At 44.6% G+C, this 19,353-nt stretch overlaps 1 protein-coding gene across 1 annotated transcript in view; it reads left to right on the top strand.

Annotated features, from left to right (window-relative positions):
* Positions 1 to 9,235, top strand: part of TOGARAM1 (TOG array regulator of axonemal microtubules 1) — a 41,254-nt gene extending 32,019 nt beyond the window's left edge. Inside the window, exons 19-22 of the mRNA XM_063118512.1 lie at positions 1,618 to 1,807; positions 5,201 to 5,420; positions 6,611 to 6,697; positions 8,055 to 9,235. Of these exons, the coding sequence (XP_062974582.1) occupies positions 1,618 to 1,807; positions 5,201 to 5,420; positions 6,611 to 6,697; positions 8,055 to 8,308 (751 nt within the window). The 3' untranslated portion in view covers positions 8,309 to 9,235. The remainder of the gene's footprint in view (positions 1 to 1,617; positions 1,808 to 5,200; positions 5,421 to 6,610; positions 6,698 to 8,054) is intronic.
* The last annotated feature ends 10,118 nt before the right edge of the window (positions 9,236 to 19,353 follow it).

The raw sequence follows: 19,353 nt of genomic DNA, 5'->3' as shown, positions 1-19,353 counted from the left end.
CAGTAGTGAGGCCCTTCTTGAAAGAAAAGCAGATTTAGTTCCCATGGTTTTGGGTAACTGAGGCCAAGTGTCAAATTTGCCATGCTTGGGCATGGTGATGGAGCAGGTAGTAACCTTGGAACCTCAAGCAGCTTGGGATGATACTGGTTATTTAGATCCATTCCATTCAGGTTTCAAACATGGTTATAGGATGGAAACAGCCTTGGCGCCCTGGTTGACTTACACCAGGGAATGGATGGGGGCGAATGCAACCCTGTTGGTTCTTCTGGACCTCTCAGTAGCTTTTGATACCATCAGCCACAGTATCTTTCTGGATCCTTATGTCTGGGTTGGACTTAGGAGACACAGTGTTAAAGTGGTCCGAGTTCTTCCTGGAGGAGTGGTCTCAGAAGGTGGTGCTGGGGGACTTCCGTCCCACCCTGTGGCTGTTAGCCTGTGGGGTGCCACAAGGCTCTATCTTGTCCCCCGTGCTTTTGAACACATACATAAAACCGCTGGGGAAAGTCATCTGCAGCTTTGGCCTAAAGTGTCATCATTATGCTGATGGTACCCAGCTCTGCAACTATCGTTCTCATCTATACATCCCAGGGACCCTATGAAACTCTTGAACCAGTGTCTCGAGGCTATTTCAGGGTGGATGAAGGTGAACAAACTTAGATTTAATCCAGACAAGATAGAGGTATTTTGAACTGGGAAACTGACTACTCTGGATGGAGGTTTATAACTGGTTTTAGATGGGATTGCGCTTCCCATTAAAGATGAAATGTGTAGTCTGGGAGTCCTCCTGGATTCTGTGCTAACTAAGGAGGCTGGGATGACTGCACTGTCCAGGAATGTGTTTTATCCGCTTACGCTGGTGCGTTAGCTGTGGCTCTGTCTGGAGAGGACAGACCCCTGCCTCGGTTATCCATGCACTAGTGACTTCCAGGCTGCAATAGTGTATGTAGTCTGCTGTAAGTGTGGCTACCTTTGAAGACAGTTTGGAAACTTCAAGGGGTGCAGAATGCGGCTCCCTGAGGGTTGGTGTGGAGGAGGCAGTCAGATCATAATGCCCTATACTGCACCAGCTGCTCTAGTTACCATTATGTTTCCAAGTCCAATTTAAAGTGCTGGTTTTGATCTTCAAAGCCTTAAAAGGTTTGGAACCAAATTACTTGAAGTACCGCCTTCACCCATATCAATCGGCTCACACTGTAGAATCAGCAAAAAAAGGCCTTTGAGGGAGAGAGGGTCTTTTCTGCAGTAGCCCACACCTCGTGAATGAGTTTCCATCGAGGGTCCATCAGGCCCCCATCATTACAGGCTATTAGGAAGGCCTGGAAGACTTACCTGCTTACTCTGGACTTCCCCTGACTAAGTTTACTGGACTGTTCTGTAACATAGCTGCAACTCGGGTGTAGGTTTTTTTTAAAATAATGTTTTTAGTATTGCTTTATGAATGTTTGCTGTCTTTTCAAATGATGTTTTTATTTATTTCATTTCCATGCCCAGCAGCCAGAGGCTTTTATCTGAATTTTAATGTTGCAAGCCACCTTGGGAGGGAGGGAGGGCTTCTGCCCAGAAAGGCGGCATAGAAATGTTTTAAATAATAATACCCTAACATTCCTTTCTCTACAGAGAGATTAGAGAAGCACATGAAATGTCCAGGAAATTAGTTCCTCGCAACGCCTTGGAAAGTGCAGAATATGTGAAAGTCATAACAACTTTGCTGAATGCAAAAGACTTCCGAGATCGTATTAATGGAATTAAACAACTGTTGGCAGACACAGAGAGCAACCAAGACCTTGTTGTTGCAAACATTGTGAAGGTAACAGTATACAGAACTCCACCCACCCCACCCCCAACCCCATTCTAATAAGAACTGGAAAGGAATCACATGGCTCAGAAACCATGAGACCTAAACCAGAAGGTATGAGAAAGTGGAAGATGGCTGTGAACAAAGGGGAGTTAGTGTGACCCAGTAGATCAGCCTTCTTCAACCTGGGGCGCTCCAGATGTGTTGGACTACAACTCCCAGAATGCCCCAGCCAGCTCTGCTGGCTGGGGCATTCTGGGAGATGCAGTCCAACACATCTGGAGCGCCCCAGGTTGAGGAAGGCTGCAGTAGATAGAACCACAGCTCATATATCGAGGGTGGGATGGGCAGACATAATGTCAGGGCTGTGGACCCTCTAACCCCAGGATTGTGTATCCTGACTGGCAGTAGCTGTACAAGGTTTTGGGAAAGAGGTCTTTCCCAGCCCTGCTTCCTGAGCTTGTTAAAAATGGGAATGTCCAGGATTGAACTTGGGATCTTCTGCATGCAGAGTGTTTGCTCTTCTACTGACCCTTACATAAAAATGTACAGAGGCATTTGATTGGATTTGATGCTGTGGCCTTTCACACCCAAAGACAGAACCATGCCGCTAAAGAACAAGCGTGACCTGGGAATGTTTTTATAAAAATATTTATTGCATTTAAATCCCGCCTTTTCCCCTCCAAGGAACCCGAGGCGGCATACGTAATCCTCCTCCTCCTCCTCCTCCTCCTCTCCATTTTATTCTCACAACATCAACCCTGTGGGGTAGGTTGGGCTGAGAGTCTGGGACCAACCCAAAGTCACCCAGTGGGCTTCCGTGGCTGAGCGGGGACTAGAACCATTAGCCACTTTAGCAGTGGATGTATTTCTTAAGCCCTAAACAACTTGGGACCAGGATACCTGAGAGAGCGCCTTCTCCTTTACCAACCTGCCCGGTCACTGAGGTCATCCGAGGGCCTGCTCCTGGTGGTTCCACCTAGATCCATCCTCCGATTGGAATCCACCAGGGGAAGGGCCTTCAGCGTGGTGGCGCCCCTCCTGTGGAACTCCCTGCCTCTGGAGGTCAGGCAGGCTCCTGAAAACATCTTTATTCCATGAAGCCTTTCTTTAACATGCAGCCTTGGATTTCTGTGTTGTTGTTTTTTGCTTCTTTTTAAATTTTGTTTTAACTGTTTTATTCTGTTTTTAGTTTCATTTTACCTTGTACATCGCTCCGAAATTTTTTCAATGGGGAGCGGTATATAAATATTCTAAATAAATAAATAAATTTCTTGGTAGCGCCAGGCTGGTTGCTGCAGCATGTGAAATGGGCCCCTGTGAATGAAGCATAAGGACCGATCCCTCTTTTGTTCCCCTCTCCCATTTCCTGCTTCCCGCGTGGACAAGACGGCCTCTCTCACACCCCCTCAAGGATCTGAAGGCTTTAGATTAATATATGGAACTTGACACGCCCGGCCAGCTTTCCTTCCTGACCTCGTGGTTTACAGCTCCTTTGCACCCTGGCATTTGGACCAGGAATTGGCTCTAGCCTGATTTAGCTACCATGAACTGTGCCTTATTTATTTATTTAATTACATTTATATACCACCCCACAGCCGAAGCTCTCTGGGCGGTTGACAAAAGCTAAAAACAGTAAACGTTAAATATATACAAAATTTAAAAACCATCAGAGACATAAAAACAACAATTCTGGGGTCCATTAAAAAAACTTAGCGTTCAATGCTTTTAAATGCCTGGGTGAAGAGGAAAGCCTTGACCTGGCGCCTGAAAGATAACAATGTTGGCGCCAGGCGAGCCTCATCGGGGAGATCATTCCACAGTCGGGGGGCCACCACCGAAAAGGCCCTCTCCCTTGTTGCCATCCTCCGAGCTTCCCTCGGAGTAGGCACTCGGAGGAGGACCTTAGATGTTGAGCGCAGTGTACAGGTAGGTTCATGCCTTGGCTTCTGATCATCTCCCTGGTCCATGGATTTGCTGGACAGCCTTGGACAAATTCCCTGTCTGTAAAATAGTTCAGTGTCAGTTCCCTGCCTGGAAAATGGTCAGTAATATAATCTACCCCACAGCAAAATGAACCAACTCAAATTAAGCAAGGTCATCTTCCTCCTCATTCATAATTCTAATTGTTGTTAGTTTACTATATTTTAGTAAAATATTTTACTATATTTTAGTGTTGTTTGTTTACTATATAGCTGTTTGCTATATTTTATAGTATATAGGAGGCGTATCTATTACGGAGGCTTAAAACTAGTTTCCTTTTGTTGTGAATGCATGCTCTTAACTTGTATGTTTATTGTGTTTTACCTTTGGGACAACTGTTGGAGGTAGACCACTAATACTGCCATTTTAAGAACGGGAAATAGAGGGTGAACTTGCCCATGGCCACACAGAATTCCTGGCAGAGCGGAGACTCCAATTTGGACCTCACCGATCTGGAATTCATCCATCATTATGCACTGCATTTAGAGAAACATGTGGGTAGTTAAAATGCATTTGTGTGAGGAAATAGACTTCTGACCCATGTGAGGAAAATAAAAGGGAGCACTAGCTTGCCCGAAGGCAATGCAAGCCGAAAATAAGAGATGCAAGAAAGCATTTTGAAGAGCATATTGCTAACAGTATCAAGGCCATTAATAAAGAATTCTTTAAATATATCAAAGGCAGGAAACCTGCTAGGGAAGCAGTTGGGCTGCTGGATGACAGTGGACTTAAGGGAATACTAAAGGAGGACAGGGAGATTGCAGAGAAGCTGAACGAATCCTTCGTGTCGGTGTTCACTGCAGAAGATACAGGACACATACCTAAAATGATCAAGGGACTGAAGCATCTGCCCTGTGAGGGAAGGTTACAACAGCTGGGACTGTTTAGCTTGGAAAAAAGGAGGCTGAGGGGAGACCTGATAGAGGTGTACAAAATTGGTATGGTGTGGAGAACGTGGACAGGGAGACACTTTTCTCCCTCTCCCAGAATGCTAGAACCCAACGGGGTCACCTCATGAAGCTGAATGGTGGGAGATTCAGGACAGATAAAAGGAAGGACTTCTTCACACAGCACATAGTTAAACTATGGAACTCACTACCACATGATGTGATGGCCCTTAATTTGGATGGCTTTAAAAGGGGGTTAGACAAATTCCTGGAGGAGAGGGGCTATCAATGGCCACTAGTCCTAATGGCTATGTGCTACTTCCGGTATCAGAGGCAGTAAGCCTGTGAGCACCAGTTTCTGGGGAACGTGGGTGGGAGGGTGCTGTTGCACTGTGTCCTGCTTGTGGGTCCCTGGCCGACAGCTGATTGGCCCCTGTGTGAACAGAGTGCTGGACTAGATGGACCCTTGGTCTGATCCAGCCTCAGGGCTCTTCTTCTGTTCTTATGACTGTTGTGGTCGTGTGCATTTGTCTAGATCTTTGATGCCTTCAAGTCTCGCTTACATGACTCCAACAGCAAAGTCAACCAGGTTGCCCTGGAGACCATGCACCGGTTGATTCCTCTGCTGAAGGAGAAGCTTTCCCCTGTCATCAATATGCTGATTCCTGCCTTGGTGGACAATAACCTGAACTCCAAGAATCCTGGCATCTATGCTGCTGCCACCAATGTCATCCAAGCTCTTTGTCAACACTTAGGTAACAGGCTCTTTTTCAGCTGCTAGTTTATTTATTGCATTTATTGCATTTATATACCGCCGCCCCATAGCCGAAGCTCTCTGGGCAGTTTACAAAAGGTTGTGCTTTAGCAATTGATCTCCTGCAAGGAATTCATTGTGAGTCAGGCTCTGAGCAATCATGAACTTTTGTTTCCTATTCCTCAAATATGCCTCTTCTTAATAGTACAAATATTGGCATATGAATGCTGTGTGTGTGTGTTGTGCAGGAACGTTTCCAAACTTTAAGAGGGCTCTGTTTTGTTTTGTTTTAATTCTGGAGTTATCCAACATGGGTGAAAGCACGTTGGAAATATTGTGGATCAGTCAATTGGGGGAGTTTATCATTGAGGCCTTTCGATTTCAGAGGCCTTGGTCTGGTGCTTTCCTTTCCTCTAGAGCTGTGGGATTCCAGAACCCACACTAGAGCCCCATCTACACTATTTATTTATTTATTTATTTTATTTATTTTATTTATTTATTTATTACACTTATATACCACCCCCATAGCCAGAGCTCTCTGGGCGGTTTACAGAAATTCTAAAATTGAGATAAAAACAAGTATGCAAAATTTAAAAAAATTAAAACACAGAACATACACACATAAAGCATTAAAAACCGTTAAAAAAACTAAACATGTGGGTGATTAAGATGTGCCGCCATATGCCTGGGCAAAGAGGAAAGTCTTAACCTGGCACCGGAAAGATAGCAGCGTTGGTGCCAGGCGAGCCTCGTCAGGGAGATCGTTCCACAGTCTGGGGGCCACCACCGAAAAGGCCCTATCCCTTGTTGCCACACTCCGAGCCTCTCTCGGAGTAGGCACCTGGAGGAGGACCTTAGATGTTGAATGTAGTGACCGGGTATATTCACGTTGGGAGAGGCGTTCCGTCAGGTATTGTGGTCCCAAGCCATGTAAGGCTTTATAGGTCAAAACCAGCACCTTGAATTGGGCTCGGAAACATACAGGCAGCCAGTGCAAGCGGACCAGAGCAGGTGTTATATGGTTGAACCTTCTGGTTCCCGAAATCAATCTGGCCGCTGCATTTTGCACTAGCTGCAGCTTCCGAACTGAACTATTCTGTAACTAAGTGTTCGTAGACATCCTGAAGCAAATCCCGGGACTCCCATTCAGTTCGTCTAATGTGCCTCTTCCTCTTCTTCCTCTGCTTCTAGACAATTATCTGCTTCTCCAGCCTTTCTGCACAAAAGCACAGTTTCTGAATGGGAAAGCCAAACAAGACATTACTGAAAAACTTGCCGGTAAGGCTTTTAGCGCTTCAGCTTTTGCTTCCACGTCTTAGCAAGGAAGCTCACTACCCAGGGCTGGCCCATTCGGTATGAATGTGTGGTGTTGCTCTCTTCAGACTTTTTTCCTGTTCTGGGGCTATATGTGGCAGCCTTGATAACGTCATGACGTGTGGAAGGTCCTTACCACCTTGAAGCTCAGGGCAGGTGACAGTAGACTGAAAGGCCAATAGTTCACTAACATTTTCCTGATGTCCAAACTTCCTGATTGTTAAAGCAGTACGACAATGGAATCAGTTGCCTGGTGAGGTTGTGGGCTCTCCCACACTGGAGGCCTTCAAGAGGCAGCTGGACAACCATCTGTCAGGGATGCTTTAGGGTGGATTCCTGCATTGAGCAGGGGGTTGGACTCGATGGCCTTGTAGGCCCCTTCCAACTCTGCTATTCTATGATTCTATGATTCCATCCACTTAAAACAACTGAAAGTAGAATAGCTCTTTAAGCTTTACTAAGCCAGGTATCCCAGTTTTTACAATATATCTAGAAGTTGCTCTAGATTTGTATTACCAAGATATGGATCCCTAATTATAGATCCATATCTTTGTCACACAAAGATATGGTGGCCACCAAGAGTGCTTCTGCAGGTGCTCGGATTCTCTGGACATGGTGTGCAGAAATGCCATTACCCAGAGGACCTTCTCTTCTGCTGCTCCCGGACTGTGGAATGGCCTGCCGGGAGAGATTCACCAACTTAACAGTCTTTCTGAATTTAAAAAAGCTATAAGGACTGATCTCTTCTGGCAGGCCTACCCAGTCAAATTTTAAGATGTCTGGCTGTTATATTAATAATGTATTAGTTTTATATGTTTTTAATCAGTTTTATGTATTTTATAGTATTTTTGTATTTGATGATGTTCCCCGCCTCAATCCAGAGGGGGAGGCGGGTAAGAAATATTGTTATTATTATCATCATCATCTCTTTCTCGCTCATGGTGGTTTTTCAATCTAGACCAGCCTTCCTCAACCTGGGGCGCTCCAGATGTGTTGGACTACAACTCCCAGAATGCCCCAGCCGCTGGCTGGGGCATTCTGGGAGATGCAGTCCAACACATCTGGAGCGCCCCAGGTTGAGGAAGGCTGATCTAGACAAACATGATGGGCTTTGCCAAGTCATGCTGTCTTGCTCAATTCCTGACAATTGAGCATGTTTTAATTATGACTGCATCATTATTATTATTATTATTATTATTGTTGTTGTTGTTGTTGCAGTGTATCATGCAACTTCAGCATGATGGGACATCCGATGGGAAGGCAGACATTTTGTATGATAACTAGTGAACTTTTCTCCTTGTGGTTCTTTTCCTGCATCCAGAACTCATTGTTGACTTGTATCCCCGGAAGCCTCATGCCGTGGAACAGAAAGTCCTCGTCGTTTTGTGGCACCTGTTGGGTAACATGACGAACAGCGGCTCCTTGCCTGGAGCTGGTGGAAATATTCGGACAGCCACCGCTAAATTGTCAAAAGCACTTTTTGCACAAATGGGTCAGAACCTGCTGATCCAAGCTGCATCCCAGCCCCCACACATCAAAAGAACTCTGGAGGAATTCCTTGACCAAGCTACCTGAAGCAGACACATAAACTGATACTATGGTTTTTGCAGGTTACTGAATGACTGACAACAAATTGTTTTATATGGGCTTGCGTGGATCCTTCTCAAGATGTGTTACTTCACCGTGCCTGCACTTTTCATGCAGAAGCGAACGTGGAGTGACTGCTTTTAATGACCAACCCATCAAGGACTTAGTTTTTCCAGTATAAGTCCTAGGCTGCAACCAAAACCAGTATGACATTTGGGAACACCGTATCTTCCTCTCTCTCTCTCTGCCCTGGTGCTGTTCCAAGATTTTGTAGAACTGGGATTGGCCATCTATGAAAGCAAAGTCAACTCTGCTCATTTGCACTCTTCTTTTGACTCTGTGGCACAGTGCCCTGCGTGTACTAACAAAGGTGACCTTTTGAAATAGGAATAGTTTTAATCATAAAATCATGTTATAACATGTCTTCTCATGTAGCCTTAAGAGGAAAAATAATCTTTGAGAGACATATATGAAGAACAGGGTTCTGTGTGATGTTTGTGGAAAAAATGTATTTTTAAAATCAGTCCCACTCATGATTGTGCAGTGTTAGCTTGCTTTTGCTGCTGTTGATGTATTACATCTGCACAATGTTGTAAAACTTTTAACAGGTTATAATGAAGCATGTTGACCAAAATTTATAGAAAATGAATAATTTTTACAGATTTTGAACAACACATGTCTTAAAACAAATGTCACGTGTTGACTGTAGCTTCCATATTTTAGTGTGAAAAATATTACTGAATTTTATCTGTCCAAAATTTATAAAGGTGTTAACTTTTCTGCCCTGCTGTGCAACCCTCAGCGATATAGTGCCAGTTCTTCTTCTGCTCTCAAAATTTGACATCTACAAGTACTGTATTCATTTGAAAGAAAAATGTTATAAAAATAAATGGATTTATTTCTATATAAAAAAAAGTTGTTTTTTTCCTTAAATTTCTCCCTCTTCCTTCCTTTGCTTGACTTGAAACTTACTTTGGATTTTTAGCATAAAAAGTTGACCGATTTGTAGCACTGAACAGACGCTACTTAAAACATAAGAGCCCTAATACTGGATCAGACCAAGGATCCACCTAGTCCTGGACTCTGTTCACATGTCGCAATAGGAAACACACTTCGCCGTCACAACTGGTGGCCCCTGATAGCTTTCTCCTCCTCCAGGAATTTATCCAGCCTCCTTTTAAAGCCATCCAAATTGGTGGCCATCAGTGCATCTTACGGTAGTGAACCCTGCACTGTGCAAAGGACTTCCTTTCGTTTGTCGTTTTCCGTGGAAGCGTCTGCCCCTTTTAGTTTTTCTAGTTTGCTTGACATTATGCCCCCTTCGACGTACAGAGCAACACCTCTCCCTGTAGAGTTTATAGCCAGAGATGACCGTTACGTTCTCTCCATTCCACCTGGTTTCTGTAATGCCCACTAGATTTAGGTTCTCCTTTAAGACCAAGCACAACAACTCCCCTGTTTTGGCTCGGAGGCTTCTAGTACCGTATTTCTTCGATTCTAAGACGCCATCAATTGTAAGACGCACACTAATTTCAGCACCAACAACAACAAAAAAGCTTTGATTCTAAGGAATAATAAATGACCTGCAATTCTAAGACGCACCCCGTTTTTAGAGATGTTTATATGGGGGGAAAAGTGCGTCTTAGAATCAAAGAAATACAGTATTTTGCATAGAAACACCTGCACACAGTGCGCCTCCCCGGATGGACAAAATGGCCCATTTTGCACAATACGCGTTTTTGCCCGGAACGGGTATCTGAACGTGGTTTCGGGGCAACTTTTGGAGCTTTCTATATTTGTCCCACCTAGTTATGTGCATCTGGTGAGTTTGGTTGACTTTCCTCATTGGGAAGCTGCCGTTACGGCCTATTTTGCGCAATATGCGTTTTTGCCCGGAACGGGTATCTGAACGTGGTTTCGGGGCAACTTTTGTGGCCTATTGCATCCCTGCCATTTAGTTATGCATGACTGGTGAGTTTGGTTGATATCGCTCGTTCCCTAGTGGCTGTTCCGGCCATCCCATTCTGTTCCGGACGTCGTTTTGGGAGTTCTGGGGTTAATAGTGATATAATATTGGTATGGTTTTAGTCTTAAAATATTGTTCTCAAGTGTCGCTAACACATGCCACTGTTTTTGGTATGTTTTTTTAATATAATGGGGCTGTTCCGGCTTTTACACCGTCCCCATAGTTATGAGTTACTTAACATTGTTAATAAACCCTCAAGCAGCCTTGAATTTGATTTTGCTTATTAGAGGACTTTCTTTCCTCTGCATGGGAATAATAACCCCCCAAAAAAACTCTTTGAGGTTAATCCTATCCGCATTTACCCGGGAGAAAACCCCATTGAACTCAATTGTCATTGGCTGTGATGTTCTGAAGCTTTATTAACATATTCTTTATGAAAACATGAATACAAGAAAAATAACCACAAACAGTAAGAACAAAAACAATGTACATAATATCTATATACTCTCTCTCTCTCTTTCTCTCTCTCTCTCTCTCTCTCTCTCTCTCTCTGTGTGTGTGTGTGTGTGTGTGTAAATGTAAATGCTAACATATAGCACCTGTTAACATAAATTTTTGCCTACAGTGTAGATTATTCATTTCTCACAACACTTTGGACATTTGAATATACCACGAGAAGCTTGATTTATCTCAAGGCAAGAATGATGGTGCCAGTCTTGACATGCTCCCTCGCACAGAACCATGGTGTCCTCCTTTGGTTTCTTGCACTGATCACCCATTAAGCACAAAGACCAAGATGAAGTGTAATACTGTTGTATTGCTGAAGACAAGAACTGGATTGTAGAAAATGTTCCTTTCGGTGGTTTTCTAGAAACAGGACTATTGAATTGCTTAATTTCTCTCTGATTTATTTGCTTCTTTATTCTCTGCTGCTGTCTCTGCATTAAACTTGGCCGTGGAAGAAGGGATTTGTGCTTGAGAAGTTCATTTGCAATCCACTGCCGTACAGGCACCATGTCTGCTGGGAAAGGGACAGGTGAGCCACTGCATAGCACATGTGCAAAGAGACATACAAAAAGTTTGGTTGACTTACCTCATTGGGAAGCTGCCGTTACGGCCCGTTTTGCACAATACGCGTTTTTGCCTGGAACGGGTATCTGAACGTGGTTTTGGGGCAACTTTTGGAGCTTTCTATATTTGTCCCACCTTGTCATGTGCATCTGGTGAGTTTGGTTCACTTATCTCATTGGGAAGCTGCCGTTACGGCCGGTTTTGCGCAATATGCGTTTTTGCCCGGAACGGGTATCTGAACGTGGTTTGGGGGCAACTTTTGGAGATTTCTATATTTGCCCCACCTTGTCATGTGCATCTGGTGAGTTTGGTTCACTTACCTCATTGGGAAGCTGCCGTTACGGCCCATTTTGCACAATACGTGTTTTTGCCCGGAACGGGTATCTGAACGTGGTTTCGGGGCAACTTTTGGAGCTTTCTATATTTGTCCCACCTTGCCATGTGCATCTGGTGAGTTTGGTTCACTTATATCATTGGGAAGCTGCCGTTACGGCCGGTTTTGTGCAGTACACGTTTTTGCCTGGAATGGGTATCTGAACGTGGTTTCGGGGCAACGTTTGGAGCTTTCTATATTTGTCCCACCTAGTTATGTGCATCTGGTGAGTTTGGTTTACTTTCCTCGTTGGGAAGCTGCTGTTACGGCCCGTTTTGCACAATACACGTTTTTGCCTGGAACGGGTGTCTGAACGTGGTTTGGGGGCAACTTTTGGAGCTTTCTATATTTATCCCACCTTGTCATGTGCATCTGGTGAGTTTGGTTCACTTACCTCATTGGGAAGCTGCCGTTACGGCCCGTTTTGCGCAATATGCGTTTTTGCCCGGAACGGGTATCTGAACGTGGTTTCGGGGCAACTTTTGGGGCTTATTGCATCCCTGCCATTTAGTTATGCATGACTGGTGAGTTTGGTTGATATCGCTCGTTCCCTAGTGGCCGTTCCGGCCATCCCATTCTGTTCCGGACGTCGTTTTGGGAGTTCTGGGGTTAATAGTGATATAATATTGGTATGGTTTTAGTCCTAAAATATTGTTCTCAAGTGTTCTCAAGTTAAGGGCATTTCCCCCCTTCTGCAGGGGACAAATGGTCCTGTGGAAGGGAAGGGTGTGATATTCAGCCCAGCTGCAATAAAAGCAACAGCTTCAAAGTAACTTAAGAGTTTAGGAGAACACAGAATTAAAATGGAAAATCAGCCGCAATAATTAAATTATTTTTTATGTTAAATGGGAAGGATCCCTCTTCCATATGCATGTGAAGTGGGCTGTTAAGCAAATTAAAGCAACTGTAGTTGCTGTTTCAATTCATTCCTGGGCAAATATAATGTATGCATCCCTTCATTCATTCTTTAGTTGTCAAGGTGGTTCAGAGCAAAAATAATAATAATTCCTAAAAAATATAAAACCAATAGGCATAGCAAACCAAAACAAGAAAATACCAAAACCAATATACGTAATTGTTGGGAAATCACACTCTGAACCAGAGTTGAGCAGAAGTAGCAGCTGCTCTCAGTTTAGGATGCAGCAAAGACTCGATGAGGCAAAGGATTCTTTGTAAGTTAAAAGCAAACCCTTTACTGACAGTTGAAATAATTTAGTTATGGCAACATATATACAGATACTCACAGACGATCAATACACATCAGCATACATCAAGATGGGGTAAGATGAAGAATAAGAAACATGAAAACATGCAATCACTAATTGATTAATTGATGAAAATGCTTCCATACAATAATTCAATAACTGTCCAGCTGAGACCTTGACATTTAAGGGAATTGCGCATTCTGCTGACTCCTCATTTTCTTCAAGATCCAACACCCGTTCTTTTGATTTTTATGCAACAGTTTTTACAACACAACACTTGTACAGACGTTTACATTTCATCCTGCCTGAAACCTAGTGTTTCACAAATCTCCCTGTGTTTTGTAGCTCCTAAAGGTTTTGTGAATATGTCAGCAAAGTTTTCTTGTGACTCACAATAACACAACTTCAGAGTTCCACTACTTATGTGCTCTTTCACATTTTGGTACTTAATAGCAATGTGTTTGGATTTTGACTTGAACATGTCTGCGTTTGCCAACGCAATACATGCCTGGGAGTCACAGAACACTGTGATTGGCGTTTCAATTTGGATTTTGAAATCCTTTATTAATTGCATTAGCCAAGTGATTTCTCCACACAACTCTGACTGTGCCCCATACTCTGCTTCGCAGGAAGATCTGGAGACAAAAGCCTGCTTTCTGGACTTCTAAGAGATTAGTCCTTTTCCCAACATTAGCACAATTCCAGACGTTGACTTCCGGTCTTCTATACAGCCTGCCCAATCCGAATCCACATAACTCAAGAGCTTTTTATCTGGCTCAGCAGATAACTTCAAACTGTAATTTAAGGTGCCTTTGAGGTACTTAACACTCTCTTGGTTGCATGCCAAGCAGGCACTGTTGGCTTGGCAATGAACCAGGGGGGGATCCGCACGTCGCTCCCAGAGCGCTTCTATGGGACCCCAGTGCACCCCGAAAACGATAGTCTGACTTCCCTGTAAAAGAAACGAGGAAGAGCCGTCCATGCCACCGAAGACGAGGAGGAGGAGGAGAGCTCTCCGCTGACGAGGAGAGCTCTGCAAAAGAAGGCGGGCTCTCCTCACCGAGCTTTTGCCGAGAGGAGAGCTCTTTTGCCGAGCTCTCCTCGCCGGCGGAGAGCTCTCTGCGGCGGCGGCATGGACGGCTCTTCCTCGTTTCTTTTACGGGGAAGTCAGACTATCGTTTTCGGGGTGCACTGGGGTCCCATAGAAGCGCTCTGGGAGTGACGTGCGGATCCCCCCCTGCTTAAGATAGCAACCGCAGCAGACAGATCTGGCCTTGACCAGCTTACCAAATACAATAACATACCCACCACAGAGTGATACAGGCTTGGATCACTGAAACTTTCTCCTTGCAGGTTTTTCTGGATATCCAATTCCATGGGGCTTTTGACCCCTTTGCAATCCTGCATTCCAAAATCCTCTAGCAACTTTAGAATTTTTTGCTTCTGACTGAGCAAAAACTTCCGTCTTCTGCTAGTTTAACTTCTACTCCTAGGTAATTCTTCACTGGACCTAAGGATTTCAAATTATACCTGCTTCCAAGCTGATTTGCAACTTTCTGGACCTCTGCATCACTAGGACAAGCAATCAAAACATCATCAACAAAAACGATGAGAGCTTTATAATTCTGACCACTCCCCTTTGTGTACAGACACAGCTCCTTTCAAATCCCATCTCACTTACCAAAGTGGTGTTTTGGACAGAATTCCAACACCTGGCACTCTGTCTAAGGCCATAAATTGCTTTCTTCAGGAACCAAACTTTGTTGTCATCTGACTCAAAACCTTCAGGTTTTCTCATGTATATTTTTTCCTGAGTTTGGAAATCATATTGCCTAATTTTTAACTTTTCTTTTGCTGCAATAGTTAAAAATAATCTTAAAGTTTCTGCTTTTACAGTTGAGGTATAGTCTACCTCCTTAACTTGATTAAAACCCCTTGCGACAAGTCGGGCTTTGAATTTTTCTTCCCCTGTCTCTAACTGTTTGCGCTTAAAAACCCATCGACACATTACAGACTTCTGCCCTGGAGGCAAAACTGTTTCTTGAAAAAACTTCATTGTCTTTTAGGCTTTTCAACTCACTTTCCATGGCTTCTAGCCATTTCTGCCTTTCTAAAGAACCGAATCTTTGTACATCTGCATAAGAATTTGGCTCAAAGCTTATATTAAAGGCTTCAGAGGCAAACCGCTTTGGCGGGACTCCTTTATTTGCTCTCTGAGAGCGAGGGGGGATAAATGCCGCCTCCTCTTTCTGTTCTGGCTGCGTTTCTAACTCTGATCCGGCCTCTGTTAACTCCTGCGGTGTTCAATTCAATAACTGTCCAGCTGACACCTTGACATTTGAGGGAATTGCATGTTCTGCTGACTCCTCATTTTCTTCAGGTCTCCAGGTAATTGGAAAAATAGTGGAAAAAGAAAAACCAGATCCAATCCAGGATCCAACAGTAATAATGAAACAGAATGAAGCTGAAGTCAATAAAACCTTTATATTTTTTAATGTACAATATGTTAATATTTTTTTTCATACATGCAGTACATTGTGTCATCACTTCAAAAAACAGGCTGTGCTACTGCTTGGAGTCCGGCGTGTGTCAGAGAGAGAGAGAGAGAGAGAGAGAGAGAGAGAGAGAGACAGAGGCCTTTGCTAGACCTACCGTTAAATCTGCGACGGAGGAGGGGATTGACCACGATGCAACTATCGCGGGCTGTTGCGCTAGTCCAGACGTCACGCGTGACGAGCTCAAGAAGAGAGCCGTCACATCCGCCATTTTTTTGTTTTCTTAAAGGGATGATGCGCACGAACGCTCGTGCACACAGGTAATTTATTTTTAGAAATTAAATTGATTTTCCCACTCCCCCACCCTGCCCCCGATAGGCGCAGCACTCCTGGAGAGTGTTGCGCCCTGTGCGCGGCTCCCAGCCTCGCACGAGTAACCGCGTGGAGCCGGGGTCAAGCCACGGAAACGGGCCACACCTTCTGCGGTCCCGGGCTCAGCCCGGCACCATGGAAAAAGCAGTCCCAAAGTGTAGGGCTATATCCCAAGGCCAGGCAGGGTTGATCCTTGCCGGAGCCTGAGATCCCCTGTGCATCATCTGGACACACAGGGGTGATCCCGGTTATACGCCAGGGATATAGCCAGGTCTAGCAAAGGCCTGTGGGCCCGATTTCTCCACAGTCCCAAGCTGAGCCCAGGACCGCGGAAGGTGTGGCCCGTTTCTGTGGATTGACCCCGGCCCCGCGCAGTTACTCGCAGGTAGCTGGGAGCCGCACACGGGGTGCAGCGCTCCCCAGGAGTGCTGCGCCCATCGGGGGCAGGGTGGGGGGAGCAGGAAAATCAATTTAATTTTTTTAAAAAACCAATACCTGTGCACATGAAAACAAAAAAAATGGCAGACGTGACTGCTCTCTTCTTGAGCTCACCACACGTGATGTCTGGATAGTTGCATCGTGGGCTTTCCCCTCCTCAGTTGCAGATTTAACGGTAAGTCTAGCAAAGGGGAGAGAGAGAGAGAGAGAGAGAGAGAGAGAGAGAAGCCCCAGTTGAATTGACAGCCTAAATAATTGCAGGTCATCAATCCCTCTTCAAGACTGGTGTTCTTCATTCATGTTCTTAAAGGGCCGAACTTGGAAAAGGCTTCCGTATCTTTCCTGGAGAAAGAGTTATGAAGGAAAAAGCATTAGTTCTCATGTGGGTTCAACTGCACTGGCCATTAGGGCTAGATGAGAATTTAATTGGGTCTCCATTTTACTGCAGACCTATCCAGTTGGCACACCCCTCAGACCAAAACACATTCCAGAATGCAGTTGTAACTGGAAATCTGCACTTTCTTGGGCAGCTGGGCTAAAGTTCCATCAATTAAAAAAAAATCTGTCCCCAAATTGTGCATGTTTCAAAAGGCACGTCATGTGGGCAAATACGTGCACTGTCGCTTTATCTGATGGGGAGAGCAAATGCATACATGTGCACCTTTGGATAATCCACACACAAAACAAGCCATGGATTTGTATCCTGCAGATTAGTACAGAAATGAGTCGGAATGATTTTTGGTGTGCAAATCCAAGAGCCTGTTTTGAAAAACGACTTCACAGCACTGCCCGCTTATTGTACAGTTCATATCACTCCCCAGTCCTTGGCTTCCTCTTAAGAAGCCATCACCTCTAGTTACATTTAATGGCAATTCATGGTATCCCAAACTTTAAAATATAAGGATTATCAAAATACGTTTGGTACTGTAAAAGCTGAGTCAAACAGGCAACCATCCCTTCAAATGGACACTTACTGTTGAAACAATCTTTTCAATAGACTCCACCAGTATGTTCTGGATGTTATCCTAAGTGGAATAGACAGAGAATATCTTTTAAGTCCCTCTAGTGCTATTAAGAAACTTGTCAAAATTTTGTAATGTGAAGATGTGAAAAGCTTACGGTGCAGATATGCATGACTACTCGGAAGTAAGCCTCAGGGAAGTTATTTTCACGTAAGTGTGTGCACATTTCCGAACAGGGAAAATGTACACTTATTCAAGCAAGAATGCAAATGCCCCCATACCACATTAACCATGGTGTAAAAATGTGTCCTTTTTTGAAAAATGCTCATGTTAGAGTGTGCATTTTCCAAAACGGATACACCCTTCCAAATGTGATGGCAAGCTCAAGAATGCACAAGTTTGCATTCAGGGTGCTTTCCTCACATTTTCACAGGTGAAGGAAGTTCTCATACATCCCTAGTATAGGATTTCAGCCTTAACTGGTAAAAGTGACTTTTTACTTAGAACTTCCCTAGCTAATCAAATTGTATAGTGATGTTAATCAACAATTATGTGCAAGTATGAAGAAGCCATCAGGGATCAAATACCACGAACAGGATATCCCTATGTTCCATCAATTCACAAATGAACTTCCCAGTGCCTGCACACTTTGAAGCTCCTTCAAGTCATCCTACTAAACAGCCCTCCAAAGGCTGGCTGGTTTGCCTGCCTGGCTATGACCACATAAACAAGCAACAGGCAGGCCGTCATAATACATGATTGGTCGTCAGGTTTGTCCTGGAAGCTCCCGATTTATGCTGGGAAGGGGGAGCAGAACATGGATCTCCATGAAACACTGAAGTCAAAAACATCTGGAGATCTATCTTCTGGCCACCCCTGATGTACAGAGCCCCAGTTCAGTGAGTGAGGAGAGACCATAACTTCTCACACATGCTTAGTGTGCTGGCTCACAGTTCTTCCCAAATGCATTATCTTTCTGACATGATACCTGATGAGGTTCTGCTGAAAGGACCTCCTCTGAAGCGTAATTCTTCAGGACTTTCAATACGGACTCCATATGGCGAGCCGCAATAAGCCCGATGGCAGAAAGAATGCCCTAGGAAGAATCAGGGGTTATTCAGTTGATTCCTATTTCCTTGAGAGTCTGAAAATTATTTATCTGATGTATTTTCAAATTATTGTCTCCCAAAGTGGCTCACAACAATTCAAAAGAGAGACAGTTCTTGCCATTAGGTTGCAAAGTAAAGAGACAATAGAGACAAGGAGTAGAGGGAAAACGTAAAGAGGAGGGAGATTGTTTTTCAAGGCCCGAACAAAGCACTGAGCTATAGCAGTGGCATTTAAATGGACATTGGGCCAAGCGGGTGTTCTCTCCCTGGGGTTCTTGCTCAAATACTATTTGGTGGCTATTTGGCCAATGGATGGGACTAGAGCATTCTCTCTGTTGATACTGTAGTTGCAGAGCTACAGGCAGTAGGAGCTGAGTGGTCTTTCTGGCAAGGAGGGAGGAGAGAATTCCCTGCAACCGCTCCTTCTCTGGCTGAAGGATGGGTCAGGTTGGTCTCCCCCTTGGCATGGTGTTATTCCTGGGAAGCAGGAGAGGCAGCCTCCCAGTGTCCCTCAGTCGCCTGGCGGATTTTGGAAGCCAGGGTGTGCTTCCTTTCTGCTCTCCAACTCCAGGGCAAGAAATACAGAATGAAAAGGGACACGGGGCTCCATTTATAGCTCCATTGTGAATGGGGGTCATAGATCCCTGTTCAATGCGCGATATCTTCGAGACATCGCACATTCATAATTTCATCTTGCATCCCACAAAGGCTGAGAAAACAGAACACTCTAGAAGCCTGTGGATCTCCCCTGCTATGCTTCCCCATATTCTAACAAGAAATTCTCTTCTCCAAAGTATGAGGGAAGTTGGTTTCCTTTCCAAGCTCTGTTCAGCCTATGATCTGCTCAGAGACATATTCCTTTGTAGCGCAGGTAGGGAAGTGCACTAAATACCCAGGTCTGATTAAGGGGCGGACTGCTAATGTGCACACATGGGGAAGCAGGAGGAGTATTTAATTGGCAGTGAAGTAAGTTCCCTCTTATCAGGTGCCTGGATGCCGAAGGGGGAGGGATCTCAAAGGATGTAAATTCCCGCTTGCTGCA

The sequence above is a fragment of the Elgaria multicarinata genome, chromosome 2, assembly GCF_023053635.1.
Source record: "Elgaria multicarinata webbii isolate HBS135686 ecotype San Diego chromosome 2, rElgMul1.1.pri, whole genome shotgun sequence".
Classification (NCBI taxonomy): domain Eukaryota; kingdom Metazoa; phylum Chordata; class Lepidosauria; order Squamata; family Anguidae; genus Elgaria; species Elgaria multicarinata.
Note: the sequence above shows the minus strand (reverse complement) of the source record. Positions and strands in the feature narration are given on the sequence as shown.